Raw genomic sequence first — 19,579 nt, forward strand, 5'->3', positions numbered from 1 at the left:
GGGGGGGGGGTGTTATTTGAAAGTTGTAGAATAATAGATATGGATTGTAAAGAGGATGCAGTAGTCAGGATGATCTGTAATGCTAATAAATAGTGACATGCTTGAAACTGGCATTGGCAAGAAATTTTTGCAGGTATTCAGTTGGAAAATATTTCAGCATCAGCCCTCCAGTTTTAAATTTTTCAGATTTTATGCTGTATGAAATACATTAAAATAATTTTTCAAACAGTAAGATGAACAATGCGTGCAACTGCCTATACATGTGGATTTGTTAATGGCCTAAGACTACAGTCCATATTTACCCCAACTTTTCAGGGACATATAACTCCTGCGAATTTAAACACAAACAGTGTTGATGTTCTTGTGTTCTGGCACTGTATCATTATTTCAGTATGCAGGTATTCAACATTTCAGACTTTTTTCTGAGGCCTTCCTCCAAAAACTGAGTGCATACTACGGCGCAAATTTAAGAATAGGAAGACGAGATAGATGAAGATGAGGTGGCAGATATGATACTGTGAGAAGAATTGGACAGAACACTGAAAGACCTAAGTGGTAACAATGCCCCTGGAACTATCAGTTTAACAAAACATAGTTGCAAAATCCTTACACAAATGCTTACAGAATAATGGAAATGATAAAAGCCAACCTTGGTGAAGGGCAGTCTGGGTTCTGGAGAAATATAGGAACATGTGACACAATTCTCACCTTTGACTTACCTTAGAACATAGGTTACAAAAGAGCCAAACCTGTATTTATAGCATTTGTAGACTTACAACAAGCTTCTGGCACTGTTGATTGGAATACATTCTTTCAAATTCTGTAGGTAGCAGGGTTAATTGTACAGAAACCAGACGGCAGTTATAAGAGTTGACGGACATGAAAGGAAAGCAGTGGTTGAGAAGAGAGTGAGGTAGGGTTGTAATCTTTCCCTGATGTTATTCAACCTGCACACTGATCAAGCAGTAAAGCAGGGGCGGAAAAACGTTGCACGCGGCTCATGAGCACACAGCGCTGCATGTGTGCTGCTCGCGTGCAATCGTCGAATGGAGCAGTGGCGACAGCCGGCAGGTTGCCGCAGTGTAGTTCCAGGCCAAGCTGCGGACGTTGAAGCGAAGCGACCACTACGTAGTGGATTTCAGTAACCGGAAAATGCAGAGTGAATCAAGGAAACGGAGAATTGGAGATTTGCTATCTTTTAAAAAGGAATGGGAGAATCATTTTTTCTCTGTGCAAAAACGTGAAAATTGGAAATGTATAATATGTGACAGTATTCTCACTGGTCAGCGGAAGTTTAATATTGAACGCCATTATAATAAATTTCAGTATGTTGCCGTTCTTAGTGCAATAAAAGAGGAATTCCTCAAGCGATTTGGGGATATGTCTTACTTATCCCAAGGTTTTGAATAGTTCTCGAGACAATCTGCTGTTTCTGTAGATGATATTCATCCCAGTTTGCAAATGGAATTAATAGGTCTACAGCGTAGTTCTCGTCTGAGAGACAGGTTCCTTTTGACAAGACGTGTGATAGATTTTTATCACGACTTTCCACAGCAAGTTTCCTCGTCTCCATCGTGAAGCCGCGAAGATAATGTCAATGTTTGGCTCGACATACGTTTGTGAGAGATTTTTTTCTGTTATGAAAATTAATAAGTCTCGGTTAAGAGCAAACATCAGTAATGAAAATTTGCGTAACTGTTTGCGTTTGTCTGTATGTAAACTCCACCTGTGATAATTAAATAAAACGTATTGTAGGTAATAGGTACTCTTTCAAACGATGATTACTTTCAAGCACTCCTACTACCCTTATTCCTTCATTCAATAAAGCAGGCCAGGAAACAAAACACATTACACAGGAAGAAGCGAAGAGACGGTATGGTGGGGAGGGGAGAGAAGCGGGTGGCCAGCTTGCCCCTGTGTGCACGCAGAACACCTGTTAACTGCACACGTGCATGTGCACCGCACACGTGCAGAATTCCTGCCCGCCCCTGCAGTAAAGGGAACCAAGGAAGGATTTGGAAAGAGAATTAAAGATCAGAGAGAAGAAATAATTATGTCAAAGATGGCAAAAGATTTGGATGAACAGTTGAATGGTACGGATAGTGCCTCAGAAAGAGATTATAAGGTGAATATCAAGAAAAGTAAAACACAGGTAATGGAGCATACGCAAATTATATCAGGTGATGCTGAGGGAAACCAAAAATAGTAGATGAGGTTTGTTATTTGGGCAGTAAAATAACAGAGGATGCCCAAAGTAGAGAGGATATAAAATGCAGACTGACTACAGCATGGAAAGCATTCCTGAAAAAGAGGAATTTGTTAACAGTGGATAAAAACGTAAGTGTTAGGAAGTCTTTTCTAAAGGTATTTGTCAGAAATGTAGATTTGTCTGGAATGTAGCCTTTTACGGAACTGAAACATGAACGATAAGCAGTCCACAAAAGAAGAGAATAGAAGCATTCGAAATGTGGTGGTCCAGAAGATCTGATGGGTAGATTGCATAACTAATAAAGAGGTGCTGAATAGAATTGGGGAGAAAAGAAATCTGTGGTACAGTTTTTCTAATAGAAGGGATTGTTTGACAGGAGACGTTCTGAGACATCAAGAAATCATCAACTTAGTATTAGAGCAAAGTTTGGTAGGAAAAAATTGTAGTGGGAGACATAGAGACAAATACAGTAAGCAGGTTCAAATTGGTGTGGTTTGCAGCAGTTATTTGGAGATGAAGAGGCTTGCACAGGATAGAGTAGTGTGGAGAGCTGCAACAAACTAGTCTTTCAACAGAAGAGCTAACTAAAACATTTACCACATATATCACAGTAAATGTTAGTCATAGGCTGTTCACTCAAATTAGAGAGTGAAGAAGTAAGTGGTGGGGTGTGAGTGGCACTTTGTTTGTGTTTGAGTAAGCAAACATAAACATACACAAGGTGCCATTTACACTCCATCTTTTAGCACTTGTATCCATGAGAACACTTTCTCCAATCATGGCAATGATATTGAACAGCCAATAATGCCCTTAAATTTGCAAACATTTGACACTGGGCCCTTGCGTGTAGCCAGTTCCTGGAGTCTAACTGGGCACTGGCATGTTTTCATCTATTTGTCTTTCAGATGATCTGCCTACATACAACTGTCACATTTTTGGGTGATCTGGACTGACTGGATTCACTTCACCTTCAATCTTCCATACAAGTTTCTCTGTAACATTTTCCCATTAGGGAAATCCAGTTTAAACAGCAGTAAACATATTTTCTGTAGCATACTTTAAGTACTCATTACCAGTCTTCCGTACTGTTAATACACTATGTGATCAAAAGTGTCTGGACAGCTGGCTGAAAATGACTTAGAAGTTCATCACGCCCTCCATCAGTAATGCTGAAATTCAATATGGTGTTGGCCCACCCTTAGCCTTGATGACAGCTTCCACTCTCACAGGCATGTGTTCAATCAGGTGATGGAAGGTTTCTTGGGGAATGGCAGCCCATTCTTCATGGAGTGCTGCACTGAGAAGAGGTACCGATGTCGGTTGGTGAGGCCTGGCCTAAAGTCGACGTTCCAAAACATCCCAAAGGTGTCCTACAGGATTCAGGTCAGGACTCTGTGCAGGCCACTCCATTACAGGGATGTTACTGTCATGTAACCACTCCACCACAAGCTGTGCATTATGAACAGGTGCTTGATTGTGTTGAAAGATGCAATCACCATCCCCGAATTGTTCTTCAATAGTGGGAAGCAAGAAGGTGCTTAAAACATCAATGTAGGACTGTGCTGTGATAGTGTCACGCAAAACAACAAGGGGTGCAAGCCCCCTCCATGAAACACACGACCACACCATAACACCACCGCCTCCGAATTTTACTGTTGGCACTACACATGCTGGCAGATGACGTTCACCGGGCATTCGCCGTACACACACCTTGCCATTGGATTGCCACATTGTGTACCGTGATTTGTCACTCCACACAACGTTTTTCCACTGTTCAATCATCCAATCTTTACACTAACATCAAGCGAGGCGTCATTTGGCATTTACCGGCACAACGTGTGGCTTATGAGCAGCCACTTGACAATGAAATCCAAGTTTTCTCACCTCCCGCCAAACTGCCACAGTACTTGCCATCGATCCTGATGTAGTTTGGAATTCCTGTGTGAGGGTCTGGTTAGATGTGTGCCTATTACACATTATGACGCCCTACAACTGTCGGCGATCTCTGTGAGTCATCACACAAGGTTGGCCTGTACGCTTTTGTGCTTTACGTGTACTTTCACATTTCCACTTCACTATCACATCGGAAACGGTGGACCTAGGGATGTTTAGGAGTGTGGAAATCTTGCGTACAGACGTATGACACAAGTGACACCCCATCATCTGACCACGTTATAAGTCCTTGAGTTCTGCGGAGCTCTCTCACAATGTCTAATGACGACTGAGGTTGCTGATATGGAGTACCTGGCAGTAGGTGGCAGCACAATGCACCTAATAAGAAAAACGTATATTTTTGGGGGTGTCCAGATACTTTTGATCGCATAGTGTATGTTGTTTCAGGACTCACCAACGATAGCTTACTAGTGAGCGTTGGACAATAGATTTGAAAGTTACAAGGTTGATTTCTCAGTCAACCCTGCAATTTTTTTTTGCTGTTATTGGTTCTGATGATGATTTGTTAAAATGAAAAATGACAAATTTCATCCTGGCTCAGAGTCCATCTTAAACTCTGTGTCACCTTACAACTGGCTGGAGAAGATGGTTCTCAAATTCTGAAAGAAGGTATGAGTAGACATCGGATAGTGACATTGTGATGAAATCTCAAATAAACCACTGGAAGCAATTTCTGTTTCTCCTTATATTTGGGACATTTTGAATGGCTCTTCCTGACCAACACCTTCTATAATTTTCTGGTATCTTGACCATACTTTTTATTATTTCCAAAATTGCCTTACATGTTTTGACATTCCATCATTTTCAAAAGCTATAAGTACAACACACAAGATATGAAAATAGGTCACATTTCATCAAGGCATCATACACTGAGCAGAATATGGTTTTGTAGCTAAATGAACAAGTTCTCTCCTATACATGTCCCTTAGTCTACATGCAATTGTTATTTCAATTCTAACCCATGTTACTTTGTAGACTATTTAATCCTGGCTGCTATCGTGGAGCTGTTGAAGGTTCTTAATGTTGCATATTTTGGTAGGATTCTCTGGAATAAACGTGTTTTGTTGAAGTATATTTTTGTCCTGTACTTCAGCTAAAAGAGCATATTCCACTCACTATATTGTGTCTCTAATCAATGGCAAACTGTAACATACTTTCATACCTTTTGAAATCATTTTTTTATTGTATGAGGGTTGCCCAGAAAGTAATGCACTGAATTTTTTTTTCTTAGCCAAAAACAATGCTACGAATATGAAACATTACATATATATTATTTGAAGTCTCCTGAGACAGCCAAGTATCCGTCACTTGCGACTAATAGTGTAGCTGCAGGACAGTTCCAAAAAGGTGTGTGTAAGGGTTGTATGTTACAAGCAACGTGCCATCACTGAATTTCTCACTGTAGAGAAAGAAAGTGGGGGGAATATTCACAAATGCTTGTGCAAAGTCTACGGACAGCTGCTGTCGACAGAAGTACAGTTAGTCGCTGGGCAAGGAGGGTGAGATCATCAGATGGCGGTTCGGTGGATCTCCACAATTTGCAGTGGTCAGGGACACCACCTACAGCGGACACACCTGACCTAGCCCCTTCGGACTTCCACTTGTTTGGGCTATTAAAGGATGCCATTCGTGGAAGACATTTTATGGATGATGAGGATGTGATTCACACAGTGAAGCACTGGCTCCACAAGCCAGGATTCGTACTGACAGGGCACACACACCCTTGTTTCGCACTGGAGGAAGGCCATAGAACAGGATGGAGATTACGTGGAAAAATAGGGTGTGTAGATAGAACACCATTCTTTCGTGAGTGTAATTATCATTACGTTGAAGAAGGAATTGTTGAAGAAAAAATATGTGGTTGATTACTTTCTGGGCAACCCTCATATTTTATAGTCTTTGATAATGACTGAATGACAAAACGCAAAGGAAATTTTGGAAATAATAAAAATTGTGGCCAAGACATTTGAAAGTTATTAAAGTGCATCCAAATGGCTGCTTTGTCTCATAGAGTTCCATGCAAATTGCAGCAACAACCTTTTGATAAGCATCCTATTTTAACAAGTTAAAACCTGTGTCTTAGAATGGGACACAAATGTGGACAGCTGCCTTTGTGGACTACGTGACCTCGTCTCACTTGCTGAAAGCTTTCAGTAAAGGTCATTTCAGCCCATGCAGAAAGAAAATGACATCACCTTGAAAAGACATGAACTTGTGTGTCAAGTTGCTATTACAATATCTATGGGCTTCCAGATGGCTGTCCTCCCCCCTCCTTCTACTTCTTCCTGGCTCTACAATCACACCTGACTTTCTCTATAGAAATGAGACTAAGAATATGAAAGAATGACATTTTGGGACAGGTGAAGTAAAGCTTTTACATGTAATTGGAATGACTGAAGCCCACAAAAACAAATTTATTTGAGAACATCATTACAAATTGGGTAGAGAGTTATTCTTGAAAGTGACTGTAATGAAGGAAAAAGACTTAATATTATATGACTTTTTGCTGATACAGTTTTATAGCAGCTACCTCTACGTTCACAAGGAAACTCATAAAATTAACAAGTAGTATCATAATGGTAGCTTTTTGATGCATTTGTGAATTACCTTCAAAAGCCACTGCAAATGGTAGAACAGACACAATCATCCAAGGCTGTACATGGTATACCATGTCCACTGGATTTGACAGACCTAATTCTGATTTCTGCATGATAAGCTGAGCTAATGTCCAGCGAAGGCCACTGAAAGATTAAATAATACACTTTGAAGTAACTTATCTTTATTGACAGCTTATACTCATACAATACAAATAAGGCATTCCTGAGTAACTGTTTAGCATGTGATTTCAGTCTTGAAATAATCATTCCAAATTTGCCTCTTACTGCACAGAAGGAGTAAACACAAGAAACAAATAAGTACTTGCAGGCAAGAAAACATTTGTGGTTGCCAATGGCATACACTGAAGCAGGTCTGGCTGAGACAATCAAAAATACTAAAATCATACATATTTCATTTTTGAAAAGGTAGATCATCACTCAGCACATGGAGGAGGCATCAAGTTGCAGACAGGCACAATGAAAAAGAATGTTAGAACTATTTCAGTTTTTGGGCAAAGTCATACTTCAGTAGTAGAAAACTCATACAAATATGCACAAGTGTGTGCCAGTTTGATAGTGCAGTCAGGTCTTAGCAACCAGAGACAGTGGTCATTTCGGTGTGTGAGTTGTTCTTATGGGAGTTTTCTATTTCTGAAGAAGGACTTTGTCTGAAAGGTGAACTATTTATAGCATTGTTTTTCACTGTGTCTTGTCCGCAACACACGGCCTTCTCTACATGGTGAGTGGTAACCTATCCTTTCCATAATGTTGTTATTCCAACAGGGACTTTCCATTGTTTGATATTATATTTTTGGTTTGATTTCTGTTTCTTGTCCAAGCGTTTTATATCCTCACAGAACTTTACTGTGCATGATTTATACTTTACACGAGAATGTCATACAGTTTTGTTCATTTTTTACACCTTTTCTGGCTACTTCTGTTTCTTTCTCTCTTTAAAGAGCCTTTGAAGGAGCCTACATTCTAGAGACTGTGCACTATTTCATTTTGTTACTAGCTATGCACTAGTTTCTACAACTGATTCATAAGTGCTATTTCAACGTGCTTTTAGATCTCATTTAATAGACTGATTTTTTTTAATTTTATGTTTTCGCTTTAGAATTGCAGAAAAAGCTACATTAAATACATGAGTGTATCACTACATTACTGTATAAATAAAATAATTTATGTTACAAATGTAACATAAATTTAATATTGATAATATACTTAGAAAGTGCCAAATTTGATGAAAGGCAAAATGTGCAGCAAATCGATGATCAGAACCATTAAAAATGTCTTGTTTTAATAAATTACATCCACACACTTAATTACTTTGTGCAAATTGACACATCATAATTAATGTAACTAATAAAACTGTCATTAAAAGCACTGAATGAAGAACCAAAAATTCATTATGAAAGTAAGTATTTAGTTGACTAAATGTGAAGCCAACGCCACTCTTCTTATAGCAAAAATTGTGATGTACCAAAAATAAAAGTGGCGAGAGCCATTGCCTCTCAAAAAGTGGAAAAACTTACAGTCTAGAACCTGCTGGCAGAAAGTGCAGAGCTGTCAAATATTTATAGATAAAAAAATTCTACATGAGGCACAGTATGAGTTTAGAAAGTGCAGATTTCCCAGCACAGCAACAGTGAGGTTTGTAGCTCTTGTAACAAAAACACTAGCTGACTAGGATTTGTTGTTGACATTACGAAGGCATTTCAGTGTGATCGTCACAACAAATTAATACAAAGAATTTTGTTGCTAATGTATGACAGGTAAAATGGCTGAAATTATAAAAGCATTTGAGACAGATGAGACACAGTTTATGCAGGTAAAACACATGACATGCTTATTGCATGTTCAAATAATGTATGGCCTAAGTTATTCCATTATCATTCCCAGAGTTTCATAATGAAAAATCATTATCTAGTCTGTCCTAAACTTGCATTAAAGTCTCCCATTATCACCATGTAGTGGGATTTGCTGTAATTTATCTAGTTCTGTAACTCTCCACATATGTCTTCCAGCTGATGATCAGAATGTCTGCTTGTTTACTTTCAAAACCAGGATTGCTATTCTACCTAAAGTTCTTGTTTACAATGAAATTTACATCTGGCTATGCCCCCCCCCCCCCCCCCCCACACACACAAAAGGAATAATAATTGTGTTCCTCTCTAATAAAAGTACATGTCTTGATTTTAATTTTAGTCCATCTTGTTTTTCTCAATGCACATGTAATAACATTACTATATTCAATTTGATCTTACTTGTTTTCTTTCTCAAATTTACTGACCTATCTTCAGATTCCGATGTTCACCAAATAACTAGTTGATTTCCAGAGCCCATACTATACTGTATTTAATTAAACTTTGAGACATTAGGTGCAAGTGCAGAGAGAGATTGGTATGCCCTGTGGCATGAAGCTATTGCCTGAGTTTCCTCAGTCCACTACTGCCAACATTCTCTCTGCTGGCTTGTACACCAATCTCTTATGAACTCGTACATCATTAGGGCATCCAGCCAAAATTCCAACCTGTGGTACACCAGCCTTTCATGGCCTGAAGTTCCATGATCACCTGCACTGTGCTAAGCCCTGACAGAGTAGTGCTCCTAGCAGCCTCAGCCCAGACCTGAGTGCTTCTGAATATGAACAGTTCTTATGCTGCATTTTTATGTACATTACATCCTTGTCCAAAAACAAAGATGATGTGACTTACCGAACAAAAGCGCTGGCAGGTCGATAGACACACAAACAAACACAAACACACACACAAAATTCAAGCTTTTGCAACAAACTGTTGCCTCATCAGGAAAGAGGGAAGGAGAGGGAAAGACGAAAGGATGTGGGTTTTAAGGGAGAGGGTAAGGAGTCATTCCAATCCCGGGAGCGGAAAGACTTACCTTAGGGGGAAAAAAGGACGGGTATACACTCGCACACACACACACACACACACACACACACACACACATATCCATCCACACATATACACACACAAGCAGACATCTCACAAGCAGACATATATAAAGACCAAATATGTCTGCGTGTGAGATGTCTGCTTGTGTGTGTATATGTGTGGATGGATATGTGTGTGTGTGTGCGAGTGTATACCCGTCCTTTTTTCCTCCTAAGGTAAGTCTTTCCGCTCCCGGGATTGGAATGACTCCTTACCCTCTCCCTTAAAACCCACATCCTTTCGTCTTTCCCTCTCCTTCCCTCTTCCCTGATGAGGCAACAGTTTGTTGCGAAAGCTTGAATTTTGTGTGTGTGTTTGTGTTTGTTTGTGTGTCTATCGACCTGCCAGCGCTTTCGTTCGGTAAGTCACATCATCTTTGTTTTTAGATTTATTTTCCCCACGTGGAATGTTTCCCTCTATTATATTTACATCCTTGTCCCTTTGATGTGGAAGTAAATAGTGCCCTCACAGCTTCAATTTCCTGCAAAAGGCAAGGTTCTGAGTTCAGGCGTGGTCTGGTATATAGTGGCAATAAGGTCATTAGAGAGGAACACAAGCTCAGAGAAGGGGATAGGAAAGAAAGTGGGTGTGCCTTTTCACAGGAAACATCTCAGAATTTGCATTAAATGCTATTGGAAAGTCATGAAAAATGTAAATCGAGATGACTGTGTGAGGAATTAGCTCCATTCTGTGCTAACCACCACGCCACCTTTCTCAGTTCAAAATCAACATAATAACTGCTGTAATGCTGCAAAAATGCAATTAATAGGTACTTGCAATAATAATAACAACAACTGTAGTAGAAGTAGTAGTAGTAGTAGTAGAAATTGATAAGTATTGGTAAAGAAAAGGATCTCCAAATTGAAATTACAATCACATAAAAATTAAAGAACTTCTACTTACCAGACAGTAATAGATACAGACAACAACAGAAGACAACACAAACACAACCATCCAAAGCCGCATGTCCTGTCGTCTAGCAAAAGAGAGGAAAGGTTTGGAGGAACTGAGGCCATTTAGGAATTAAGTGGGAGAGCTATCTCATCTACAATTCAGGTGCAGGGGGACACAGTATAATAGAATGAAAAGGAGATCTACAATCACTGTTTCTACAAAGAAATGAGAACAATTAAAATCATTTCAGAACCTCATCCAAATTGGGGAGCATATCAATGGTACTTGCACACATGGTGACTTGGATAAATCTTCCTCCAAAGTTGAAAGTGGTAAATTTTCTGCTTTTCTTGAACTTCATGGACTATCTCAAATACCTGCTATTAACTCTTTTGTGGCCATATTTGATATTAATAATGTGCTATAAAATTATGAGACTGAATTTTTGGCCAATATGTACATCCAAGAGGTGAAATTTTTAGTCCTGCTGAAAACTTTAGTAGCTTTCATAGCTGAGAGAGAGAGAGAGAGAGAGAGAGAGAGAGAGAGAGAGAGAGAGAGAGAGAGAGAGAATGTTCTACAGCATCACAGGAGAGCCTCTGTGAAGTTTGGAAGGTAGGAGACGAGGTACTGGCGGAAGTAAAGCTGTGAGGGCAGGGTGTGAGTCGTGCTTGGGTAGCTCAGATGGTAGAGCTCTTGCCCCAGAAAGGCAGAGGTCCCCAGTTAGAGTGTCGGTCTGGCACACAGTTTTAACCTGCCACAAAGTTTCATTTCAGCGCACACTCCACTGCAGAGTGAAAATTTCATTACTAAAGAGGAGGTCACTCAGGCCACAGGATGAGAGGGACCCACTTGTTGTCTGAGTTGCCTGCTCCTCCTCTTTCGCCTTAGCCAACACATCCTCCTTTCCCCCTGAGGAAGGAACTAATAGGAACAAAAGTTAGAATAGTTCCTTTTATTTTTATATGTTTCTATTGGTATTATTCCAGGTAGGAATATCAACATTGTAGGAAAAGATATATTACCACTTACAGTAAAGATAGCATGCTATGTTGTAAACAGGTACTATTAAAAGACACTTCCACACAAGCTTTCGGAAACAGCTTTCATCAGAAAAAGGGAAACACACACATGGCATTCTAGACTATGGTGCCGGAGTTGGTGGTCATGTGTGTGTGTGGTGTGCTTGCTTATGTGAATGAATGGTGTGTGTTTCTCTTTTTCTGAAGAAGGCTTTGGCTGAAAGTTTATGTGTAAGTGTCTTTTAATTGTGCCTGTCTGAAACTTACCATGTTATCTTTACTGTAAGTAGCAATCTATCTTTTCTTACATTATTGGTAGTGCTAAAATTTTTGCCTCCTGAAGTAATGGCCAACAATTATGTCTCATAATTTTGTTTTTCTCAAGTGAAATCTTTTTACACAATCACTGATGTGCTATTTGTTTTACGAAAATATTACCGACAAACTGTTATATTTATGTTGAGAGCAGGGTCTCCAGCTGAAATTAATTTCAATTACCATTTTCTATGTATATTTTTTTTTAAAAGATGTTTTAAACAGGTGACAAAAGAATAGCACCAAGACTGTTGCAAAAATGCATCTACTGTAAGAATCATTTATATGATAGAAAAATCTGTTTTTTACGAACCTCATGAATGAAGCAAGCAAAGTGATCATGAAACCTTCCAAGCTGAACTGAGTGGCTTTATATGTAAAAAGAAATAAACCACTTGATATCATCAAAACTATTGCAACCAAAGACCAAGACTGAAACATAAAGAACAATGTTTGCATTAGAGGAGTGAGAAGCACACATGCGTTCTTAAGAGTCATCATTTTATGGTGAATATACTTTTTTCCGTTCCTTTTTCTTGCCAGTAACAATAAAAAAGCCTCATCATTTAGGAAAAATAATAAAAAAAATAAACTAAAAAATTCTGATACACAGTAATTAAGAAGTATCAAAATTCAGATCATCACTGCTAGATTTTTAATTATGGTTTCTTTACCGGAAAATTACTCATAACATCTGTATACTGTCATTAAAATGGATCATTTTAGCCAATGTAGATATCAAAACACAACTCTATCTTCAGGGCTGCAATTGACTTCTGAGGGGCCTTCATTGTAATGTCAACATGATGAAAATGCATGAATGTAACCCCTTGCTTGTAAATGACATTGCAATGAGGTGACACACACACACACACACACACACACACACACACAAATTCATTCACCCAAGCACGTATAGTCTGTCTGTAAACTCAAGAGCAAGCAGTGCTTTTGGTGGGGAAAGTGGCCTTTCCTGGAAAAACCCTGTCTCTGCCCTTCAGGGGCACCCAAAATCAGTTGCCCATTACCTGTTTTCCGGTGTAGATCAGCATGCAATGATATGCGTCAATTCTGTTAGTGGGATCTTATTTGCCAGCATCAGTCAGTTAACTTTGTGTACATACTGATATATTTCGATATCCGAAAGCTATGGATAATCGTCCTGCTTTGCAACAAAATGTGCAGAATATGAAGAAGAGGAGCTGTGTGTGGAGAAATGAGCGTTCGATCACCTCTAATGTTATTACAGCGTGTGTTAAAGATGTGACACAAAAAGAATTGTTGACTAATATTACCTGTCCCAATTAAAGGGCTGCAATTTATGCAAATATCACCCTCACCACTATACGAAGCACAAGAAAGGAACACGAAAATAAACCACATGGTTTACTGTAATCGCCACAAAGGAAAACTAATAATTTTGGTTGGTTGGTTGGTTGGTTTGTTTGGGGAAGGAGACCAGACAGCGAGGTCATCAGTCTCATCGGATGAGGGAAGGATGGGGAAGGAAGTTGGCCGTGCCCTTTGAAAGGAACCATCCCGGCATTTGCCGGGAGCGATTTAGGGAAATCACGGAAAACCTAAATCAGGATGGCCGGACGCGGGATTGAACCGCCGTCCTCCCGAATGCAATAATTTTGGGACAAAACCCATCTTTATAGAAAGTTTCACAAAATTGGTCATTCGACAAATGATGGAGGACTTTTACATAAATCAAAAAATAGTGCCAACATTACAAAAATTACTTACTGCCATAAAACAAAAAATCCATTTTTTTTCAGCAGGATGTTTTACACAAGATACTGCTTGAAATGGAATTTACCTGGAAAAAATCTGTAAGTAAACAAAAGATTCTGGTAGAGAGAAAGGATATAATTGACTGGCAATGTAAGTGCTGATCCAAGTGAGAAAATTAAGGGGGCGAGGCAGAAATTTCTTTTATATCAATGAAACTTAGGCGGACAACAACATTACTTATAGCAAATGTTAGCAGGGTCCTGACGTTGACGGCTTTATGGACACTGTTAGCAGAAGCAATAGGATTATTGTGGTCAATACTGGATCGACAGATGGGCTTTTATCCAACGCATTGTTAATTTCTAAAGCGGGATATGCAACAAGGGTCTATCATGGGCAAATAAACTACAAAAAATTTTCAAACTCAGTATTGACTAATTCCGCATCAGCCACCTGACTGTGTTACTGTTATGGACAACGCTTGACATCACAAGAACAAGCATAACAAAGCTGCAACTAGGTTCTTGAATAAAAGGGAAATGATTGATTGGTTATTAAAAAGTAAGGTGGAAGCTGATTTGTCAGTGAGAAAACCAAATTATTTGATTTACTGAAACAACATAAGCTGGAAGACAAAGTATTTGAAACTAATAAAATACCTGAAGCTCATGGACACACGGTGCTGTAGCTTCCACCATGTAACTGTGACTTAAATCCAATTGAATTGGCATGGAAAAAACTCAAATATTTCATCAGAGGAAGAATTATTCTTGAAGATATTTGTATGACGAAGTTATTGCAGTTGGTGAAAGAAGGTATGTAGTAATTTTCTGAGTTTTTGTTTCTGATTGCAAACTAAATTTTGCAGTAACCGAAAAAATGCATATAGAAACACTAGTCCCAATTGTTACAGGTTTTGAAGCTATAAGTCAAGATGATTGGAGTGCATACTGCCTCTACATAGAGAAACTTGAAAGAAAGTACTGGGATAAGGATGGGATTACTGAAGACATAGGCCTCCTAGATGCCCTAGTTATTAATTTAGATAGTGACAATGTTGACGATAATGACAGTGACACCGTTGATGATGACCTCTACAATATGATGTATGTAAACAGGCAATGAATAATTTCTTAAAAAAATACCGTATGTATGCTTTCAAACCATGACCATGAATCATTTCTTAAAAAATGTGATATGTATGCTTTCAAACATTTGTCCATACACTACAAATTTTCTCTTAGTAGGAATGTACTACATGGTAGTAAAAGTGATAAACAGTTTTCGAAGATAAATGCAGTCAAATATGGTCCAAAGCAATAAGTATCTTTATCACTAGTTGTACAAAAACAGCAATAATTTAAGAACTTCACGCAAAAATTAATTAACTTTTTCTAATAGAATGTGGTTATGGGACAGTAGCATTTGAATATATTCTATCACTAAATCTCTATCTTGGTTACTATTCAAAACATTCCCCATTACAGACTACACATTTATGCCAGTGTTTTTACAATTCACGAAACACTTATGGAACTGTTTCTCTGGGATAGTTTAATGCTATTTTAAGGACGCATTTTTAATCTCATCTATGTTTGTAAAGCTACTGCCCTTTAAGGCCTGCTTTGAAATGTTTTCACCACTTGTAACCTGTTGTTTTACTCATAGCAGACTCACCACAAGCAATGTTTAATGTTTCTAAGAATTTGATGCACTTTATTCTGTTCTTATAAGAAAATTTAATACAGATTCTCTAATCTATATACAAAACAAATAATCATTGATATTACCAAAACATATGTAACAATTTTGACAGCCGACAATAGACTAAATACCCAATATACTTAACATTGTACAGATACTTTTCAGACATGTTTACGAAGAGAGTGACAAACAAAGTAGTGCAAACTGGACTAATACAGCAAGCGAAATTATTAATTTCTCGTTACTTTTTAAAAACTCCTTGTGTTGCAAGAATTGTTCTGTTTCAACACAGCCCTTCAAAGAAAACTCCTACCTTTTAGTAGAAATGAAAAGTAAGAACAAACCTTAAATTCTATAGGTTGGTTGTAACATATGGGGTTCATTTTACGAACAGCAGTAGAGGAACATACATTCGCATGAACAGGTTTTCGGTTCTACGTTTGTAGCGGAATCCTGACTTCTGTTCCTATGTTAATATTATTTACTCTATAATGTTGTGTTTCCGAAGAAGCTGCCAGTCTATTGTATTCATTATGGCCTTAACGCATTTATCTGAAATAAACGCTGCCGGGACGTATCTGTACATGGCATCGCCACAGATTTAAAGCATGCGCCATGGCAGGACCAGTACCACGTTGTGAAACAACCTGTAGAAGCACCTTCTGACGTAGAGGGGTAGGCAGAGTGGGGACTCGCTCACTCACTCTTCAGTTTACCAACACACTATACACCTCAACCTCACAACTCCAGCTCCAGCAGCTCAGAATGGAATGTGCTTGAAGCATGCTTGCTTGTGTGTGTGTGTGTGTGTGTGTGTGTGTGTGTGTGTGTGTGTGTGTGTGTGTTGTTGTTGTTGATATTCCAACCTGGGCTTCCTTATGTTACTTATGCAGCAGACATGTTGGTTTTCAATGGCCACCTGAAGTCCTGAAAATGAAGCTGTGATGCAAAATGTGGATTCACCGTCTCAGTGACCAATAAAAGCTACTATGGCTAACATAAAAAAAAAGAGGTTAATTTCACTCTTATGGTCAAACTGGAACTATGAAAAGTTGGTTTTATATAGCAACCAACAAAATAAAAGCTGCCATTTTGAACCTTTCACTGCTTTATGTCTCGTGGACTGGCATAAAATTAAAAACACACCGAAACAACTAAGAAGTATAACAACTGTTAAGAAGTTCATTTGCAGGCATGCATCCAGGAAGGAAAATGTACATACAGTATCATTTATTAAGGAATAAACATTTTTAAGACAATATTCATCAACGCATAATAAAATCATTCTAAACTGTATGTATGCAGCTCTGAACTAAGGCACAGGCACAGAAAAATCAGTTATAAGAGGCTGAAGTGAGAATCACATAAATGATCAGCTGCCAGATGCAATCAAAAATAAACAATTATTCTCCAGCTTTAGAAAATTGTTGCTCTGTATCTCCTCAATTTACCAAAGAAAGAAGTAACTCCATGTAGGAATATTGACAATGTAGGAAAAGATAGATTGCTACTTACCACAAAGGTAACATGCTAAGTTGCAGACAGACACAATTAAAAGAAACTTACACATAAGCCTTCATGGGAAAAAGAGAAACACACAACATACATTCACACAAGCAAGCACACTTGACACACACATGACCACAAATTCTGGCAGCTTGGACCAGAGTACAACTACCATGTGGGATGGAAGCAGTAATCTGGATGGGATGGGGAAGGGGAAGAGATGGCAGTGTACGGATGGGGAACGAGAGAATTGCTGTCTGAGGTAGTGTGCAGCAACTAGAATGCCATCATATGCATCATGAGATTGTGGGGTAGGGAGCTGGGAAAACTGAGTGAAACAGGAGAGGAACAGAGAAAGATGGGTGGGTGGGTGTGTTCGCAGAGGGTGGCAACCAAAGGGAGTGGTAAACAAGATTAGGGAGGAGGTGATAAGACACATGGCATGGAAACTGTTCTGTAGAGGGTGTGGGGAAAGCATGTTAGTGTAGATTGAGGCTGGGATAATTATAGGAGGAGACAGTGTGTTGTAAGGATGAATCCCATCTGCACAGTTTAAAAAAGTTGATGGTGGAGGGGAGGATCCAGATGGCTCGGGTAGTGAAGCAGCCATTGACATCAAGCATGTTATGTTCAGCTGCATGTTGTGCCACATGGTAGTTTACTTTGATCTTGCCACAGTTGGGCGGTGGCCATTCACCCTAGTGGATAGCTAGTTGGTAATCATACCAATATGAAAAGCAGTACAATGATTGGAGCAGAGCTGGTAAATGACATAGCTGCTTTCATCCCTGATGGAGTAAGATAAACCTGTGACAGGACTGGGGTAGGAAGTGCTGGGTGTGTAGATTAGGCAGGTCTTGCACCTGGGCCTTCGACAGGTTTATGATGCTTGTGGCAAGGGGTTAGGGTTGGAAATGGCATAGGGATGGACTAGGACATTGTGGAGGTTGGGTGGGTGACCAAAAACCACTTTAAGAAGAGTGAGGAGGATCTTGGGTAAGATATCCCTCATTTCAGGACATGACGATAGGTAATCAAAGCCCTGGTGAAGAATGTGGTTCAGTTGCTCCAGTCCGGTGTGATATTGGGTGATGGCTGGTTCTTGGGGTTGGTGAGATGACTAGGGTTGCCAGCAGAAATGGCACAGGAAATGTGTTTGCAGACTAGTTCTGGAGGATAGTGCCTGTCTGTGAAGGCCTTGGTGACGCCCTCAGCTTGCTGGACAAAGGAGTTCTTGCCATTGCAGGTAACAAAATGTAGGCACTGTTGGTGGTTGATGGGTTTAATGTGGACAGAGATGCAGATGGAGCCATCAAAGTGGAAAAGGTCAACATCTAGAAAGGTAGCACAGTGGGTTGAGGAGGACCACGTGAAGCAGATGGAGAGATGTTCAGTTTCTGAAGGAATGAAGATAGTGTGGCTTGCCCTTGAGTCCACATCAGGAAGGTATCGTCAATGAACCTGAGCTAGGCTGGGGGTTTGGGAGGCAAGGAATGTCTCCTCTACACGGCTTATTAGCAGGCTAGCAAAGGATGGTGCCACACCCATCAATCCTGGACACCCCATTGAGGCTGCTTATTGTGCCCCCATTGGAAGAATTTCCGCCCTCATTGACCAACACCTCCAAACCAATTGCTCATAATCTACCTTCCCACCTCAAAGATCCCGACCACTTCCTTCACTGACTCTGCACCATCCCCACCCCTTTACCTCTCGGATACCACTCAGTACTGTTGATGCAACCTCCCTCTACACCAACACCTCTCATGCACAAGGTCTTATTGCTGCTGAACACTACCTTTCCCAATGTCCTTCAGGCTCCCACTACCTCATTCCTCATAGACCTTACTACCTTTATCCTACCCACAACTACTTCTCCTTTGATAGGAAGGTATACTAATAAATCTGCTGCACAGCCATGGGCACTCTGATGTTTCCATCTGCACCTCTGTCCACATTAAACCATCAACCACCAACAGTACCAGCATTTCGACAGCTGCCATCCCTTTCACACTAAAAAATCCCTCCCATACAGCCTGGCCACCCAGGGATGGCGCCTGACAAGAACTCTTTTGCGCAGTATGATGAAGGTCTCAACAAGGCCTTCACAGACAGTCACTATCTCCCAGACATATATCCTGTGCCATTTCCCCCCACAACCTCAATCCTCCCACCATCCCCTAGAACTAGACACAAAGGAGTGCCCTCTTCATCACCAATTACCACCCCAGACTGGAACAACTGAACCACATCCTTCGCTCGGGCTTTGATTACCTATCATCACGCCCTGCAATGAAGGGCAACCTACCTGAGATCTCTCCCACTCCTCCTAAAGTTTTATTCCAGCACCCACCCAACTTCCACAACATCCTAGTCCATCCCTCTGCCACTCTCAATCCCAACCCCTTGCCATAAGGATCACATTCCTGCCAAAGACTGGGGTACAAGTCCTGCCCAATACACCCACCTAGCACTTTCTACTCCAGTCCTGTCACAAGTTTATCCTGTCTCATCAAGGGCCAGGCCACCTGTGAAAGCAGCCACGTCATTTACCAGCTCTGCTACAATCACTGCACAGGTTTTTATATTAGTATGACTACCAACTAGCTGGCCATCAGGATGAATGGCCACCACCAAACTGTGGACTCGAGAAGATTAGACTACCATGTGGCACAACGTGCAGCTGAA

The 19,579-nt window shown here is 40.0% G+C and overlaps 1 protein-coding gene across 2 annotated transcripts in view; it reads right to left on the reverse strand.

Moving 5' to 3' along the window:
* The window catches only part of LOC126259209 (solute carrier family 35 member C2), a 178,781-nt gene that overhangs the window by 22,519 nt on the left and 136,683 nt on the right, over positions 1 to 19,579 (reverse strand). For both annotated transcript variants that reach the window (XM_049955804.1, XM_049955805.1), the window contains exons 4-5: positions 12,258 to 12,376; positions 6,770 to 6,903 (exon numbers count right to left, since the gene is read on the reverse strand). In XM_049955804.1, coding sequence (XP_049811761.1) covers positions 6,770 to 6,903; positions 12,258 to 12,376 — 253 coding nt within the window. The remainder of the gene's footprint in view (positions 1 to 6,769; positions 6,904 to 12,257; positions 12,377 to 19,579) is intronic.

The sequence above is a fragment of the Schistocerca nitens genome, chromosome 5, assembly GCF_023898315.1.
Source record: "Schistocerca nitens isolate TAMUIC-IGC-003100 chromosome 5, iqSchNite1.1, whole genome shotgun sequence".
In the NCBI taxonomy this organism is placed as follows: domain Eukaryota; kingdom Metazoa; phylum Arthropoda; class Insecta; order Orthoptera; family Acrididae; genus Schistocerca; species Schistocerca nitens.